A 17866-nucleotide genomic window follows, 5' to 3' on the forward strand; every position below is an offset into this window, starting at 1 on the left:
CTAGAGACTGGAAATATTACTTACCAGTTTGCCTGGTGGTCCTGGGGGTCCCACGGGTCCTATTTCACCTCTACTGCCCTGGAAAAACACAAATGTGACTATCAACTGGACAGCTTGTCAAAACCCAAATGCTTAATTACTATGTCAATAAAATGACATTCTGCTTAGGTTTTTGTTTAAATATAAAAGTCATCAAAGTATTCTCCCCATGTTTAACGTTTTTACATAAAATGCCCACAGCCTCACCAGTGTCCGTCCATCAGTGAATGTGTTAACTGTTCAATGTGATTACAGACCATTAGATAAAAATGATGTCTGATACATCCATGTGAAACGACAATTAGTAATTTTCAGCATCTAAATCACAATATAACTTATATTATGGCTATGTGTATATGTTTAACCCTCTCATTTAGATTATGTGCCCTTGAGGTATAGGTATATTACATTTGAATTCCACAGAATGCCTAAAACACAGAGTGAATTTCAGGTCAATGGTACATTTTAATGCAGCATCTGGTAAATGATCTTGAACCGCAAAAGAGTGAATAAAGAGAAACAGGACAGGGATGTTGGCCTTTAAATTACTAATGCAACTTCAAAAAGAGAGATAATAGAAATTTACGAAGTTTCTGACATACAAAATTCTTTGTTCTATACATTCTTATTCTAAACATATCTTAAAAGATTAAATAACCTTTGGAAAGTACAATTTATAATGAAAATACACCAAAAGCAACATTTTATTTTTTGAGCCAATTTCAATTGTTTTATTTCAAACTCTAAGCCTTTGAGAAAAGGAGGCATGAATTCTTCAATTTCTTTCCCCAAGAACCTCACACAGTTTTACGCAGTCTGATAAAAGTTTGTTTTATTTTGAACACATGTTCAACTCAGCTGAACATGAGCCTATTGGATAAATAATCACATTTTTGGATGGTATATATAAAAATAAAAGTAGTCTTTTGAGTTCATTTTACTTACAATGACACAAAAACTTCATATTAATTTTTGATAGTTATAGATATTTTTTAATGTTTATTTTTGAGACAGTGCAACCAGGGGAGGGGCAGAGAGGGGAGGGGGACAGAGGATGACAGCAGAAAGCCCCATTCAGGGCTCAAACTTACCAACCGCGAGATCATGACCTAAACCGAAGTTGGACGCTTAACCAGCCGAGCCACCCAGGCACCCCTTTGATATATAAAAATACTTCTGCTAAAATTATCCTGATTTGGCCCCCATATACTATTCATTTATCTAAAAGTTGAACTAAATGTCAGGATCCATAATCATCCTGAACTTTCTGCTTTTTTTAAAGGATTAAGAAATATTTGCCAAATTATAAGCTTGGAGCTATAATTAAGTGGCAAATGAATTATAGGTGATTTAAATGAAAATCTCTTAAATTTTTTACAAAAAATTTTACATAAGCAATTTGTCTAGTATTTAAGCTTGGATGGTACATTGGCCCTTAACCCTTGTGGGCAGCTTAGAAGCCTGAGGATGGGCACTGAAAAGATGTAAGAAGCCAGCCACTGTGATAGATCTATCCATCTGTGAATATACATATAAAGATTGGACTCTGCCCCATTAATTTATCCCAGCACTTGAAAGTCCAAGACAGATTTTCTTCAGTATGCCTGCTCTGTTGTCATTTTCAATAATTTCTGAACTGCATCATGATTAAGATCCCAAATATCAAAGGGCTAACATGACTTTAATTCACAGAATAAGTAATAGTCACTGGTGGGGAAACTAATTAATGGGGGAAGTAGGGGAAAGAAAGAAGGGGAAAGCAGTTCTTGACACAACCTCAGGTATTCACTTCTAAATAAGTGAACCATTATGCCAAAATAAAGATGATTGGTGTACTTTTTTTCTCTTTCTTAAGCCAAAGGGCTAAGAAATGATTATTTTTCCAGTCAAACTAAAAGATTTTCTCTCCTAGTATCTTATTTTCTTTCATGAGCTCTTAGTAGTCAATCTGTAAGTGTTTTCCAGCTGCTGGCAGGTCCTTGGTAACACATATGAGTGGCTCTGAACTCCAGTGTAGACAGTCTGTTCTGGTGAACTCCTGTGCCCATGAGAACCCAGCACACAGGGGACTAGATGGCCAGTAAAATTACAAGCATTTGTTCAGCGTGCGTAAGCCTGTTTTTATTTCTCTTCCACCCTTTAAGTTCTTGGCCATATTATTATTTTTTAATGTTTATTTTTGAGAGAGAGACATAGAGTGCAAGCAGAGGAGGGCCAGAGAGAGAGAGGGAGACACAGAATCTGACGTGGGCCCCAGGCTCTGAGCTGTCAGCACAAAGCCTGACACAGGGCTCGAACTCACAAACAGTGAGATCAGACTTAAGCCAAAATTGGACGCTTAACCAACTGAGTCACCCAGGTGCCCAATATTATTTGACTTTTTTAAAAGATCAATTTTATTTATTTTATTTTGAGAGAAAGAGAGCATGGATACTTAACCGACTGAGCCATCCAGGTGCCCCAGTTCTCGGCCATTTTAAACATGGGTATTTTTATAGAAATCATCTCAAGTTTGAAAAAAGTTTATTTTCACAACAATAACCAAGTAATTACAACTAAAGTGGTAGGACAAGATTTTCTGATGGCCATTCTTAGGATTTCTGTGTATTCTAAAAACATTCTCTGAGTTCTAGAATTTCACTTGTGAGTAAGATGAACATGAGTATTCAATATATAAATAGTTATCTTTAAAAACATAGATTTAAATGCATGTTGTAGGGAGCAATTAAACATGATCTTGTTACACAAGTGTGCTAAATAAATGGTAAATCTCCTATGTTTCAAAAGCTGTCGTGATAATCATATTCTCAGATATGGTCAGGGAGACTGCTAGGAATACGGCTCCTCTGCTCAGTGGCTAATATTTACACACCCTGTGACACTAAGAGTTCTGATTTGTAACAAAAAAAATTGTAAGGGACCAGAAAAAAAGGCAGAACCCTACCATTAGAAAATGAGGAACATAAGATGCTCTGCACCACCATATATATCTCCAATATGTTCAGGCACATCTGCCACAACTCCTCCCTGTTTAAGAAGCCAGTCAAGGCTTTAAAAATGATGCAGGCCCTCTACCAGTGATTCCCAACTACGGCTGTGCATCAGAACCTCCGAAAGAGTGTTTTAGATACATAGTCCACTTGGGGTGCCTGGGCGGCTCAGTCGGTTGAGTGATTCTTGATTTCGGCTCAGTTCCGTGCTCTCAAGATTCATGGGATTAAGCCTTGCCCTGGGCTCTACACTGATAGCATGGAGCCTGCTTGGGATTCTCTCTCTCTCTCTCTCTCTCTCTCTCTCTCTCTCTGCCCCTCCCCCATGCTCATGGACACGCATGCTCTTTCTCTCTTAAACTAAATAAACTTAAAAAAACTATATTTCACCAGACATCTTCCACCACTCCATCTCCCTACTCTTCCTTCTGCTCGCCTCGCCCCCTTGTTCCTCTGTATTTTTGTTCTGTAGTTCTGAGGTAAGACCCAGGAATCTGTGTGGGTTTATGTCATATTCGTCTTAACTAGCTTTACTTAGACTTTTGAAAATTCCATAAACACCGAAATTTTATTTTTTTTAATGTTTTATTTATTTTTGATAGAGAGAGAGACAGAGTATGAGAGGGGGATGGACAGAGAGAGGAGACACAGAATCCAAAGCAGGTTCCAGGCTCTGAGCTAGCTGTCAGCACAGAGCCCGATGCAGGGCTTGAACCCACAAACGTGAGATCATAACCTGAGTCAAAGTCAGATGATTAACCAACTATGCCACCCAGGCACCCCAAACACCAAAATTTTAAATTAGCTAAATATGTCTTGTACCATTAGAATCTGCCAAGCTAACTTCAAATATCCTGCAGAGCCTTGACTAGAGCTGGCAGGGCACTGCAGATGCGGCCACAGGCTCGGAGCCCCACCGCCAGGTCCCGGCCCCGCTGTGCACCAGCCAGCTCCAGGTTCGTATCTTCGCCTCTCTGTGCCTCAGTTTCCTCGCCTATAAAGTAGGGATAAAAGCAGTACCTATCTCCTACGGGTTTTAGAGGATTGAATAGATACATAAAGCACTTAGAACAGTGTCTGCCTCACAGTAAGCACTGTAAAAGCATTAGTTATTTTTACCCAAGGTTTTACCCGAAGCCTAAAGAAATCAGTCAGAATTGTGTTTTTTAACCAATTTTTAATTAAATTGTTCTTTGCCTTTCAAATCTCCCATCTCTTTGAAAGTAAAAGTTGCTCTTGGAAAAAAAAAGTCTGTAATCTGCGTTTCTGTCAAGACCACTGATCACCAAGAAGGACGTTCTTTATAAATAAGTACTGGGAGCTGTTTTGTGAAACTAATTTCAATAAATACAAATAATTCCACTTGGAAGTCTCCCTTTTAAAGTAGAGCTATTAGAATTTTAAACTATCACAGAAAAAAGTCTATTTTATTGTACTTGTTTGTAATAATTATTTTGCAAAACAATTTTTGGATTTTATTCCATTGTGCGCAAGATTGTGGAGGTGGTTGCATTTGCCTGATTACCCAAATTGCTAACTAGCTGAAGAATGAACATTACTCTTAGTTCCGTGCTAATTTTGGAAGTGGGAAATGATAAATCATTATACTTAGTCTGGAGTATATACTTACGTGCTTCTCTCTGGGAAAAAGGATGCTGATTAACCCAGAAGATCAATTATGATTTCTACAGATTGTTGCTTTTATAAAACCATTTTCATACTAACATTGGAAGAGGATATTAGTCCTACAACAATGATAATTTTTAGGTTTGCCACAAAGATATTTTAAAAATCTATTCAGTTTTACAGTATTATACAGTTTGTATTTCTCTATGGTGTAGGTTTAAATTTTCTTGCACATAGAGGCAGATCAAAATCTATATCCATCACAACTGCTTCACAAATTACTGACAGGGATAATAATCTATGGCCTGGGGAGCACAGGAAGGCAGTTTGGACCCTTCAACAGCACACCATATGGGGACCTCTGTGCCCCGAGCTGTTGATGATGGTGGGGGTGGGGACTTCAAGAGAAAATGAGAGAGACTTCTGTACTCCAGGGGTGTATAATCTTCAGACAGCTGGAAGCAGATCAGCATGGCGCTCATCCCAGTTGGGATCATGAGAACAGAGCAAACACAACTCACTCAACAAAAGCCCTGGCAAAAGTTCTAGAAGCCTGAAAGATGGAGATGGACCGAGAGCCACTGCACCTAAGGCCCCAGCCATAAGCCTGCTGTAAACTAGGAGTCACCCAGATCCAAGTGAAAAGCAGTTGAGTGTGACTGAGAAAGTCAGAAGGATGAGCCAAGTGGTGAAGATATGTGCTCATATGTCATCACTGGAGGTGCCAAAAAAAAGTCCTATATGTCTTGCTGTGGCATTGGCTAAGCTGTTAGAACAATGGTTTGGAAAGGGGAATACCACTTAATTTCACAGACATGCTCCAATCAGCCCAGTCCATTAGTAGGACACATTAGAAATAGGTTTTCATTCCTTCTACTCAGCTTTTCAATTTAACATTTGCAGGAAAAACTGCTAAAACTTGTGAGGAGTAGTTGAAAATGTGTGAACGTTTATCTATGAAACTAAATTTAATGATGTGAAATGAAAGAACAAATGTATCTTTCAGTAGGGAGATTTGATGTTAAAACTCTGCTCCAGAACTATAATACTTAGAACCTCTCGTGACAATTTTCTGTAAAATTTAGAGTAGGTGAGATGTTGGTTATTACCAACATACACAGCATAGCAAGATTTATTATACCTTCAATTCACTTCATTTTAAGAAATATCTATTAAGCACCACCTTGTGACAGGCCTGGAGTAAAAAGATGTAGGGACCACAAAGGTGGATCAGAGGTGTCCCTGCACCCCTGCTGTTTCCACAGCAGGGGGCAAAAAGAGAAGCAAACCATAAGAGACACTTAAATACAGAGAACAAATTGAGGGTTGCTGGAGGGGAGGTGGGTGGGGGAGGGCAAAATGGGTGATGGGTGTTAAGGAGGGCACTTGTTGGGATGAGCACTCGGTGTTATAAGTAATGAATCACTAAGTTCTACTCCTGAAACCATCATTACACTATATCTTAACTAACCTGGATTTAAATAAAATTAATTTTAAAAAAATTTTAAGGGATCCAGGGTTGCAGAGTTCAGAATAAAGAGAGAGCACTGCTATGTGGGGGATGGGGCATAGTCAGAGATGGTTTCACTGTAGAATTAACATTTTGATCACATCTAAGAAGGTACATGGGATATTGAGAAGAAAGCCATCTAAGTGCAGAGCATGACAAAACAAAGTAGGCAGGGTGAGAAGTAGAGAGACTATTTGGAAATTAGCACGGAGTCCAGTTGACTTGAACACAGGCTGGCTCTGAGCAAGGCAGAGGTGGAACGTAAAACTAGAGGGTAAACCAACAGTTTAAAATTTGGCACTTTCTTTAATTGCCAGTGGCGGTCCATGGAGGATTTGTAAATAAAGAAGAAAAATGATGACAGAAGGTGTACTTCAAAAAGACCAGTATGGCAGCCTGCACAGCCAGGGTCACAGCCAGTCCCCAGGCCTCTGAAATGGTGTCCGATACTTCTGTGTGTCACCAGGACTGTGGGAACACTCCTGGCATTCTATGGTGAGGTCCTGGGGAGCACAGAACTATCCCAGCCAAGACGCCAGGAGTATCTTGTTGGGAAGCACTGGGAGAGGAAGGAAAGGCAGGCTGGGGAGACAACGGATAATCCAAGCAGCAGCTAGTGATCTGAGCTACAGTAGTGGAAGTGGGCTTAGAAAAGAAGAGTCAAATGTAAGAAACTTTCAAAAGGAGGTGGTAGAATCAGCAGGTCCTATTAGAGATAGGAAACATGACGGAAGAAAAACACCAAAGTTTTGAGCCACAGTGAGAACCTAGACATTTACAGAAACACAAAAATCAAATCCTGGATCAGGCTCAAACATAGGCAGAACAGATAAAGGCATAACAGATGTGCCTCCCCTCACCCGAAGGAATTCAACACCCCCACCCCATCTCCTTCTGCGGTTGCGCCTCTGACTTCTGTATATCCCATGGCACTTAACTGATGATGGGCCAAGCCCTCTCTGCTGAGTCACATTTTGTGCTCAGGGCATGGTCCTCACACACAGCAGGTACTCCTTCAACTTTACTGTTTTGTCCTCTACAAAGTGAGCACTAGACTTAATAGCCAACATTCTCAAAGTTCCAGTATTCTTTTCCCACACTGTTAAGTCTTTCTGGACCAGTCATGGAGAATCTTCATTGTTTTAGGAATGCGATCTAAGCTATAAACTCATTGCTTTGGCAGTCAATTTAAGGAAAGTATTTTAATTAGAAATTTGCAGGCTTCAAGCAAGAGAGAAGAAAAGTATAAGTGAGCAGCAAGTGAGCATAATGAGGGTCAATAGCTAGTTTCTTTGGCTGCAGAGAAACTTCTGGAAACCCCCTGGTAGAGGTCAGTTGACAAACATCCGTGAGAAGTGGAAAAATTCCCCTCTCATGTCACAATACACCTGTAATACTTCACTTCCCTGAAACATGAAAGTCCTCATTCAACATGGTTATGAAATGCTTTAAAAGAAGTAACAATAATAGTTGGAAATAATTCTGTATTCTCACTTGGAATTCTTTTTGTTACCCAGCAAATTTTGAAAACAAGAACTGACACTGAAGGCCAGAGAGAATTTTTAAAAGTTCACATTAAAGGCATGTTTAATTTCCTAATCAGTTTCTCTCTAAAGGTTAAAGTGTATCTAGTGAGAAAATCTACATTCCTGTATTTGCTGCAAATTAGACACATTTAGAAACTCCCATAAAAAGAAGTTTGGAAGTTTCTGAAAAGATTAAACATACTTAATACATGACCCAGGAATTCTACTTCTAGGTATTGTACTCAAGAGAAATAAAAACATGTGTCCACACAAAAATTCATAGAAAAATTTTCATAGCAGCATTATTCATAATAGCCAAAAAGCAGAAACAACCTGGCATGCCTAAGCGCTCAGTAGGTTAAGCGGCCAGCTTCAGCTCAGGTCATGATCTCACAGTCTGTGGGTTTGAGCCCCGCGTCGGGCTCTATGCAAACAGCTCAGAGCCTGGAGCCTGCTGCAGATTCGGTGTCTCCCTCTCTCTCTGCCCCACCCCTACTCACTCTCTGTCTCTCTCTCTCAAAATAAAATAAAGACATAAAAAAATTAAAACTAAAAAAGCATAAACAACCCAAATGTCCATCAGTGGACAAAAGAATGAAATGTGGTATATCCATACAATTGAACATTATTCAGCAATAAAAAGGAATGAAGTACAGATACATGTGCCACAGCCTTGAAACATGTTGAAAGAAACCAACCACTGAAAAAGCCACATAATTGTATGATTCCATTTAAATGATATTTTCAGAACAGGTCAACTTACAGAGACAGAAGGTAGATTAGTGGTTGTACAGGGCAGAGAAGATTGGGAGGAAATGTTGAGTGACTGAAAGTGGACAGTTTCTTTTTGGATAACAAAAATGTTGAAAATGGACTGTGGTAATGGTTGCATAATTCTATAAATATGCTAAAAATCAATAAATTGTATACTTTAAATGGGATTTTATAGTACATGAATTAGATCTCAGGAAAGTTGTTCTTTAACCACACTAAAACATTTCCCCAACATGAGATCAAAGCAAAAAGGGTCATCATGCTTTTTAAACATATTTTAAACATTTTTAAAGTTTTATTTCCACTTTCTGAATAAAAAAGCACATGCTCAAACACCAGAACATATTCACGGAAAAGTGAACAAATGATTGGAAGAACACCCAGAAAAACCCTAAGAAGGCACCTTGCAGATTCTACAGAGAAGGAGTACTCACGGGAAGTCCCCGAGGTCCGCGGGGTCCCACCTCTCCTGGAGGCCCCTGTTGGCCCTGTTATGAGGAAGGCAAGGAAAGAAAAACTTAACACTCACTAATTCTTTGCTTACTGATTGCAACAGGTTATAACATAAGGAAAGGTAACTCATGGCATCTTACCGGTTTGCCTGAATTCCCCAACTGGCCAGGCTTTCCTGGAGCACCTGTGTTACCCTAAAGGTAAAATGCAACATTCAAAGCAATTCAGACAGTGAGTAAGCACAGTCACAACCTGTCTAGCCCACCCAGGCATTTCTGACACCTAAGTAGCATTAATTTCCCAATTTCAGATTGAGAATTTGGAAGGATGTAGAATCTGTTTCTTAGTGGATACATTAAAAAGTTTTCAGATTCAGGGTAATGTTCTGTTATTCCCAGAAGTATAATAAAGGTGTAAAAAATGTCCAAAAATGAAGATCAAATGTCCAAATAATGAAGATCATTAGCCAGACAAGAGTATGAGAAAATTTTTCTTTCTTTACACTATTAATTATATGTGTCTTTCCTTTACCATTTCTGTCCCCAGTACCCTTCTTTGTGCCCTTTTACCTGACACCAACACTATTAAAGTTAAAAAGCATCCTGTGAACATGAGGAATGAGAGGATGTGCTGTGGAGAAAAGCCCTGCCCACAGGCTCCGGGGAAGCGCATGTCTGGGGATGCCACCTCCACCATCAGTCTCTCACGGTCCACTTATTAGGGAACATCTCTGCTCTTTAAAGATGCTGTGGACCCCTATAACTGGAGAGCTGTAGCCATATAGCCTGGTAATGACCTGGTAAATTCTACATTATTCACATCTTATCTATTTTATTTAAAGTAAAGCTATATCTTATTCCCTTAATTTTTCTTTCACCTGTTGTTTTTAATTGCTGGACTATAAGCCCTGGTTGATAAGTCTGTGAACAAAATGTCTAACCTCTTTTTAGTTTAAGCGAAGTCATGTTAATAATATTCACTGACATAATTTCTATGGCTTAATAACAATTTCCTTATTTTAAGTGGTAAAGAACAGTAACACGTTCTGTTTTCTACTGGCAAAGGATGACACTTTCAGGAAGGAAGTCTAATAAGCAACACTTTGTCAAAGTATTCTCTCTGCAGCTAGGAAAGAGAATAGGATTTGAAGCCATAAAACCTTTTTCATTTCTTCTTAGGGTAAAAAATAAAGTAAAAGTCAGGTTGGAAATACTAAAAGTGATAAATAAAACACAGTAATGAAGAAATAAACAGTGAAAAATATTAGTTAAAAAGTTCTCATCCTTTTACCTTTTCACCAGCAACACCCTTTGCGCCGGGGATCCCAGGCACACCCTGAAAGAGCGCACACAGCTTGGGTTGAAACACTTCATCTGAGGACCTGCGAGATGCCACGCCCACTGCATGCCGAGGGGGAGGGGCGAGGGGATCGCGACAGCGCAGAGCTTTGGTGTGAGGGAGATTCTCCCTAGTTCCCGAGTTCTGAACCGTTCTTCAGAAGGAAGTACTTGCCTGTCTCTGGCATGTTAAGTCTGAACACCTTAGGCAAATCCTACCTCTAAACTAAAGTTACTTTTCAAGCATGAATTTCTAAATTATAATCCAATACTGTTTTTAGGTCAGTGGGGGCTTCTACTACCAGCAGGATTTCAGGTACAGAATACTAATCACTAACGCCTAAGTAGGAAAAAAAATCGCAGGAGGACGCTGGCTTTAACTAAAATCTGGTGCTATTGGGAATCCTAATGTTCTCTCACTGATTATTTTGAAATGTCAAATAACATAATAAAGTGTGGCCAGTCCTCAAATCACCAAGTATTCCTTTAATACCTTGAAACGTGTGTCTCCAAGAATTCATCTGTATAATCTACATTAACCTCCAGCATTTCCCTTCCAGGGAAACACCAATTTGAATAATTCAAAATACCACACATCAAATAAGCAGCATCTTATATCTCACATTGTTCATGAGCATATTCTCAATCCTCTTATGGTTCAGCTCTGCTGACAAGAACTTCAGAACTGGTTAAAAGTAGGAAGAAGTATATGACCCTGGCCCATAGCTCAGACTTAGTAAAAAGATAAAACAGATTAAGTGAACTGAAGACAGAAGATAAAATTAAAGGGTAGTAAAGTTATTAGAGAAATAGCTAGTTATTCAGAAAAACTGAAAATGTAAAACTATAAAAATACAAAATTAAAGCATCATATATCTTCTCCAGAACTTATCAAATTATTTCTCCCTAAAATTCATATTTTCAAAATATGTATCCCAACCAGTAAACATTTAAAGATGTAAGTACTTACAGGTAACCCTTGCAATCCTGCATCACCAGGAGGCCCAGGTTTCCCTGGTTCACCCTGAAAAAAGAAGCTTTTGTTGCATCACTGAATGTGTAAGAACTGCCTTATTTCTTTCAAGAAAAGAAAGGACACAGACCTTCTAAGTAGAAGGATTATCCCTACAGCTGACCTTATGGGCACTTTTATAATATGATCCAGTTCAGGGAGGGGGAGGAGGACGATGGACTTGGGTCATAAATTTAATGTTTCTTTCGGCGACTTTCATTAACGGCAATTTTACAGAGTTCCTAAATCCCAAGTATAAAAAACTTACTATTCTAATAGTATTTTGAGTTGACACTTGATTTAAAAATTAAAAGGAGAAGAAAAGCCAAAAACAGCGAAATACGTCTCCCAGGAGTGTAGTAATGGAAATGCTGTGCTTGGCTGAACAGGGCCACACAGCTACCTTCGTTCCGGGCATTCCAGGTATCCCGTCACGGCCATCCACACCTGGCAGGCCCTGAAGACAGACAAAGAAACAACTGTCTCACAGAAATAGTCACAGTCTTCTTCCCTTATTTTCTAAAGTTTTATCACAAGTTCATAATCACTGAAAATGTGCTTGATGACTGTGGCTCAGGACATACCGTGTCTCCTTTGGACCCAGGAACACCAGGAATTCCTCTTGAACCCTGAGGTCCCTGCAGGGCAGAAAGGAAAGGACAGACAAGACATGCTCATTTATCACAACACTTGGAACACACCAAAGAGATAAGCATAATCAGCAGAGGACACCACAAAGCACCATGTTTATAGTGGTTAACACTAATTTGAACTCACTCTCTCTCCCTTGGGACCTATTTCTCCTGGAGGTCCTCGCTGTCCTTGATCACCCTGTATGAAAATAAAATGTTATTAATATGACCAAAAGTCACTTATTGATAGGCTTTTGAAATTATAAAACCCTATCCATATTACCTTACTGCTGCTCTTTCAACCCAATGCTTTGCTCTGTCATGGATGCCTAGCCCAAGAAATCTTTTTTTTAAATGTATGTTTATTTTTGAGAGAGAGTGAGAGAAAGGGAGGGGCAGAGCCAGAGCGAGAGAGAGGGAAGGAGACACAGAATCTGAAACAGGCTACAGGCTCCCAACTGTCAGCACAGAGCCCAATGCGGGGCTAAACTCAAATACCATGAAATCATGACCTGAGCTGAAGTCAGACACTTAAGCAGCTGAGCCACCCAGGCGCCCCTCAAAAAATCTTTTTATAAAAATTACATTGTCTTAAAATTTTATGTTGCCATAGGGATAATTGAGACTTACCTGTGTTTTGATTTCATTTTAAATGCATAAAGCTTCTGTGCTCTTTGGATGTATAGGTATTCTAAAATTAAGATCCATGCTGCAGATAACCTTGACACCAGTAATTATGTCTACATATCAGCTAAATTCATTGACTATCTTGGTGGGTTGAGGTTTGGATCAGCTGCCAATCTTTTCTCCATATTATTTCATTCTCCAGGCAATAATAGTGGTTCCTGTCAAAATTATCTGGCTAATACTGATTTATGGTATAGGCGGTAATAGATGAGAGCATGTGTCTTCCTAAAATACAGCTTTAGTTGAATTGCATAACTATTTTACAACCTCAAATGGCTTCCTATTGCTCCTATATCAGTTCAGATTGCTCAGATTGGCATTAAAAGCACTCCATAATATGATTCTACCTTACCTATTAAATTTCACCCTCTCAATAGAAACTTCCGATGCCAGATAGTAACAGCCCCTACGGCAACACGTACCCCCAACAGTGTTCCTTCTCACCTGTACTCTGCTGCCCTTCCCCACCCCAGAATGGCTTTCCAGGTCAACCTGCCTCTAAGATCCTCTTGCATGGGTTACCTCTACCACATACTCTGGTGCTTGATCTTGTAATGTACAATGTAGTTACATTCTGTCTTTCCCACTGGGCCATAGGAGCTTGACAGTTGGAGATTCTATTTTAGTTATACCTTTTCTACTTTTTCTGTGATAAAAGTGGGAAGAGAGTTGGGGAGAGAGAGGGACGCAAAACTTGAGAGACTATTGAATGCTGAAAATGAACTGAGGGTTGAAGGGGAAGGGGGAAAAGAGGTGGCGGTGATGGAGGAGGGCACTTGTGGGGAAGAGCACTGGGTGTTGTATGTAAACCAATTTGACAATAAACTATTTATTAAAAAAGGAAAAAATTGGTTATTAATAGATGGCTTTTTATTTCTAGAAAAGGTGTGAGGCAGCCTATAATAATGACCTATGTGCACGCAGCAGTCAAAATATAGAATAATGGGGTCAGAAATCATAGAAAAGGAAAAAGATAGAATTACCCAAGCACCTAAAATATGGTAACAGACAGTTACCATGATTCTAAGCATCCTGGCAACCAGAACAAAAGGAAAACAGCAAATGCAAAAACTTAACAATTTGACTTCACCCATGAGAAAAACAAAAACCCATATCAAGTAAAAAAACATTCTCTTTATCCACAAAAGTGATGCTTGCCTTAATTAAAATATTTTAATACATATAAAAACTATTGCCCATTTTACTACTTTATTCACATGTGAAGGACACTTGCGTGTGGGCGCACACATGCACACACACACACAGAGCGAATACTCTTTACTGATCATTGCTAAAGTATCTGTCATTGTGTCTTGTAAAAGGAATACTACTTACAGGTGCACCAGGAAGACCTTGGGGCCCAGGTTCTCCGTCAAAGCCCCTAGCACCCTACAAAAAAACAAGACAAAGAAAAATGAAATTAAGATCAGCCACTTAAAAGTTTATTTATTTATTTTGAGAGACAGAGAAAGAGTGAGAAAGGGGTAAGGGGAGAGAGAGAATCCCAAGCAGGCTCCACACTGTCAATGCAGGGCTCAGTCCCATGAACCATGGGATCATGACCTGAGCCAAAATCAAGAGTCAGACACTTAGCAGACTGAGCCACCCAGGGGCCCCGAGATTAATCATTTATGTTAAAGGGCACATCAGTCTTTCTACAGAACTTTAATCGCCAGATAAAAAGGAGGTTTTGTGTTTGCAACATATACCATAATCATCAGTGAACTCCAGGGGGTGTTGTGGTTCTTTTAATCTTTTTAATGTTTATTTTTTGAGAGAAAGAGAAAGAGTGGGGGTGTGCAGAGAGAGAGGGAGAAAAGAATCCAAAGACAGGCTCCAGGCTCTGAGCGGTCAACACAGAGCCTGATGTGGGCCTTGAACCCACAGACTGCAAGATCCAGACCTAAGCCAAAGTTGGTTGCTTAATCGACTGCCCCACCCAGGCACCCGTGGTGAGTGTTTAATCAGACACCTCAGATATGAAAACACTAGTTTGCATCCTCTCATCCCACCCAAAGTACTTACGGCCAATCTTTGATACCACTCCAGATATTTTAAGTTAACACTGTATCCATTCTTGATTGATGATATGAACCAAAAACACTAGTGCCTATTTAGAGAACTTGGCAAACCGACTGGAAGAGGTTTGGTACTCACCCTGCAGGCTTCTCAGGATTCCTATGGGAATTCATTAATAGTGAAGACCAAGGGGCCACCCAAAGAATAGTTGCAGGGATCTGCTGCTGCCACAGCTGGGAGCAGGGTTCTGTGACACTAGACTTCCACCAAGACCCAGAATCAGAAGTCCAGCCATGTGACTTAGAAGAATGAACTGTGATAAGGATTTGAGTATGCCCTCCTCCATCCCAGATAGACATTAGGTTCAGTGTATATGAAATAACCCCTCTATTTACTTAACAACAAATACCCTCCCAAGTGATGATGGCATAAAAACTACAGAGCTTTATAAATTTATTTGTCTTGAAGTCAATTCTGACTTGGTTACATCGTACATTTCACCTTCTTATTTAATTATAAGAATCAAAATGTGATTTTAAAACAAAAATATGGAGGGGTTAGTGCTTTCTGCATATGCTACATGATAAAATAAAAACCCCTTTACATATTTTTCTCATCTGCTAAGTGAAGGACAAGGCAGAAGAGCCACTGGAGTCCACAGGCCATCTCCTAATGAAATGGGTTGAGATAAGGAGATGATAAAATACATAGAAAACAGTCAAAAAAGTATTGGATGGATATCAGCCCAAGAAAACCAGGTGGACAGTATCTGTAGTGAGAATTAAGAATTAGAAAACCTTTGATAGAAAGTTCAGAAAAGGGAGAATCAAAGAAAGGACACAACTGAAGCAGAGGCACCACAGAGCCTTGAAATTCTTTGATCCCTAAAAACTAGAACAGAGCAGAAAGCATTTTACATTCACCAGGAAAGGAGAGGTTTGAAAGACCCCAAAAAAGACCTTGAATTCATCATTCACCCTGCATTGTGAGAGCGGAGCCGGCCTTTGCATTATAGAAACGGCTGTGATGCACTCACCCTCTCTCTTATTGCTGTTCAGCGTGAGCTGAGACCCAAAATGCTGTTACTAGGCAACCACTCCAGGGGTCTGAGTTCATGAGAAGAGCTTGCTTTATTTTTTATTTTTTATTGAAAGCAATTTGACAGAATTCAGAGGAAATGAGAAATTTTGAAAAATGCCAAGTAAAAAAAAACGCCTCAAATAAAGAGCATAGTAATTGGTTTCAAAGTGTGGGGTCACATATTTTAGATGATTTGAACTCCAAAAAAGCAACTTCAAAACAAATGGGATGTATTATTAATAACAGAAGAGATACACACAGAATGTTACTTAAGGTAACATGAATATAGAAATATGTTTTTTAAAATAATGGAGGACCAGGGGGAAGGGAAGAGGGAAGGAGAGTTGAGGGGAGAGAGAGGGACGCAAAACCTGAGAGACTATTGAATACTGAAAATGAACTGAGGGCTGAAGGGGGAGGGGGAGGGGGGGAAAGGTGGTGGTGATGGAGGAGGGCATTTGTGGGGAAGAGCACTGGGTGTTGTATGGAAACCAATTTGACAATAAACGTTTAAAAAGATAAATAAATAAAATAAAATACAGTGTTTTTAGAAAAGAAATATTATAGAGGAATTGGAAAAGTAATACTGGCAGAATAAGAATACCCAGAAGGGACAAGGAGGCTGAAAAAAAAAATGAAGAGATTAGTCACAAAATACTTCCTTCAATTTCCAAAAAGGCCTTTCTTTTAAAAAATTTCATTTTATTTCTTGAGCACCTACAATGTGTAAGTTACTCCCACTTGGCTGTTAATAAAAGTCTCTGTGTTTCTGTGTGAAATGACACAAATTAGCTCTAGAGATTCGAAAGGGAAAGAGGCGAGGGTCACTGCTTTTCAAGCAAAGTGCTTTTCTGAATCCTACAAAGTGGCTTTTCTAACATACTCTGTAAGTAGTAACCGTTTTCTTAAAATCTTATAGAAAAGGTAGACACACCCCTACACACACACACACACACACACACACACACACACACAGTGAGAAAAACATTTCTGAGCACATAAGCATGAATGTTCAGGTTTCCAGTGTTTTCGTTCATGATATTCACTCAGCAGAGCATTCGCTAGCCTCCATCCTCCACCAGTGGGAGCTTGTCATCCCGGTAGGTCTGGCGTCCCTTTGATGCCACCTCCTCTGTGAGGCCTCCCGGTTACCTGATCAAGAGTAACCACTCCTTCATCTTCACTCCCTCAAACCACTTGCCCTCAAATTTATGGGTCTTTTGTTTACATTGTAGTTAGCTATCTACTCACTTATTTCTCCCAGTAAATAACACATTTGAAGTCCTTATTCCTCTTTGAATCTCCCCAGAATCTCACAGTGCCTTGCAAGGAGAATCTGGTCTTTGAGACTGGGCTAAGGACAGGTTCATAAACTCCAGCCTAAACTCCATCAAGTGTACGATCCCTGTTGAGGGCAGAGCTCAGCCATCTACCGGATGTCCCTAGTGCCCTTGTGGATATCCTGCCTTCTCTTACCTCTCCCTTCCATTCCTTCCTTGTCTTTGCTTTGATTTCCAGGTATTGTGTCAGTGTGGTCAGTATTAACTATTGATAATGATGAAATGTAACAGCTCTGCTTATTCCTATTAACTCAAGATAATTTAAAATATATAATACGTATCATACGTACTACTCATTTCTATCATCTATGTTTATAACAGAAATGTGAAAACCTAACCACGCATCTACAAAACAACTAAAATAAAAAATGATGTTGCTCAGGTGCCTGGGTGGCCCAGTCTGTCAAGCGTTTGACTTCAGCTCAGGTCATGACCTTGTGATTTGTGGATTCGAGCCCTGCATCAGGCTCTGTGTTGAAAACTCAGAGCCTGGAGCCTGCTTTGGATTCTGTTTCTCTCTCTTTCTCTTGTCTTACCCCACTGTGTGCACTCTCTGTCTCTAAAATAAACAAACAATTTTTTAAGTGTTGCTGAAAATAAGATATTTTTAAACGGCCAAAAATTTAAATATTTACAAAATATTAAATATTTTGATATCATATCATCAACATCATCATCATCATCTTACTTTTTCCCCTTTGGCCCCAACTATGCCAGTGATGCCTCTTAATCCTTGAGCTCCCTGGAAATACAAAAAAGAACAGTGAATTGTTTTAGTTTAGTTTTGTTTATCTCATCACAAAAGCTGATCCAGAAGGATGTTAACATAACCAAAGGTAAC

The 17866-nt window shown here is 39.5% G+C and overlaps 1 protein-coding gene across 2 annotated transcripts in view; it reads right to left on the minus strand.

Moving 5' to 3' along the window:
• COL9A1 (collagen type IX alpha 1 chain) overlaps nt 1-17866 on the minus strand; it is a 78137-nt gene that overhangs the window by 24850 nt on the left and 35421 nt on the right. For both annotated transcript variants that reach the window (XM_029945508.1, XM_029945509.1), the window contains 10 exons: nt 17714-17767; nt 13922-13975; nt 12045-12098; nt 11852-11905; nt 11671-11724; nt 11226-11279; nt 10209-10253; nt 9059-9112; nt 8900-8953; nt 25-78 (listed from right to left, as the gene is read on the minus strand). In XM_029945508.1, coding sequence (XP_029801368.1) covers nt 25-78; nt 8900-8953; nt 9059-9112; nt 10209-10253; nt 11226-11279; nt 11671-11724; nt 11852-11905; nt 12045-12098; nt 13922-13975; nt 17714-17767 — 531 coding nt within the window. The remainder of the gene's footprint in view (nt 1-24; nt 79-8899; nt 8954-9058; nt 9113-10208; nt 10254-11225; nt 11280-11670; nt 11725-11851; nt 11906-12044; nt 12099-13921; nt 13976-17713; nt 17768-17866) is intronic.

This window comes from Suricata suricatta, chromosome 7, assembly GCF_006229205.1.
Source record: "Suricata suricatta isolate VVHF042 chromosome 7, meerkat_22Aug2017_6uvM2_HiC, whole genome shotgun sequence".
NCBI lineage: Eukaryota > Metazoa > Chordata > Mammalia > Carnivora > Herpestidae > Suricata > Suricata suricatta.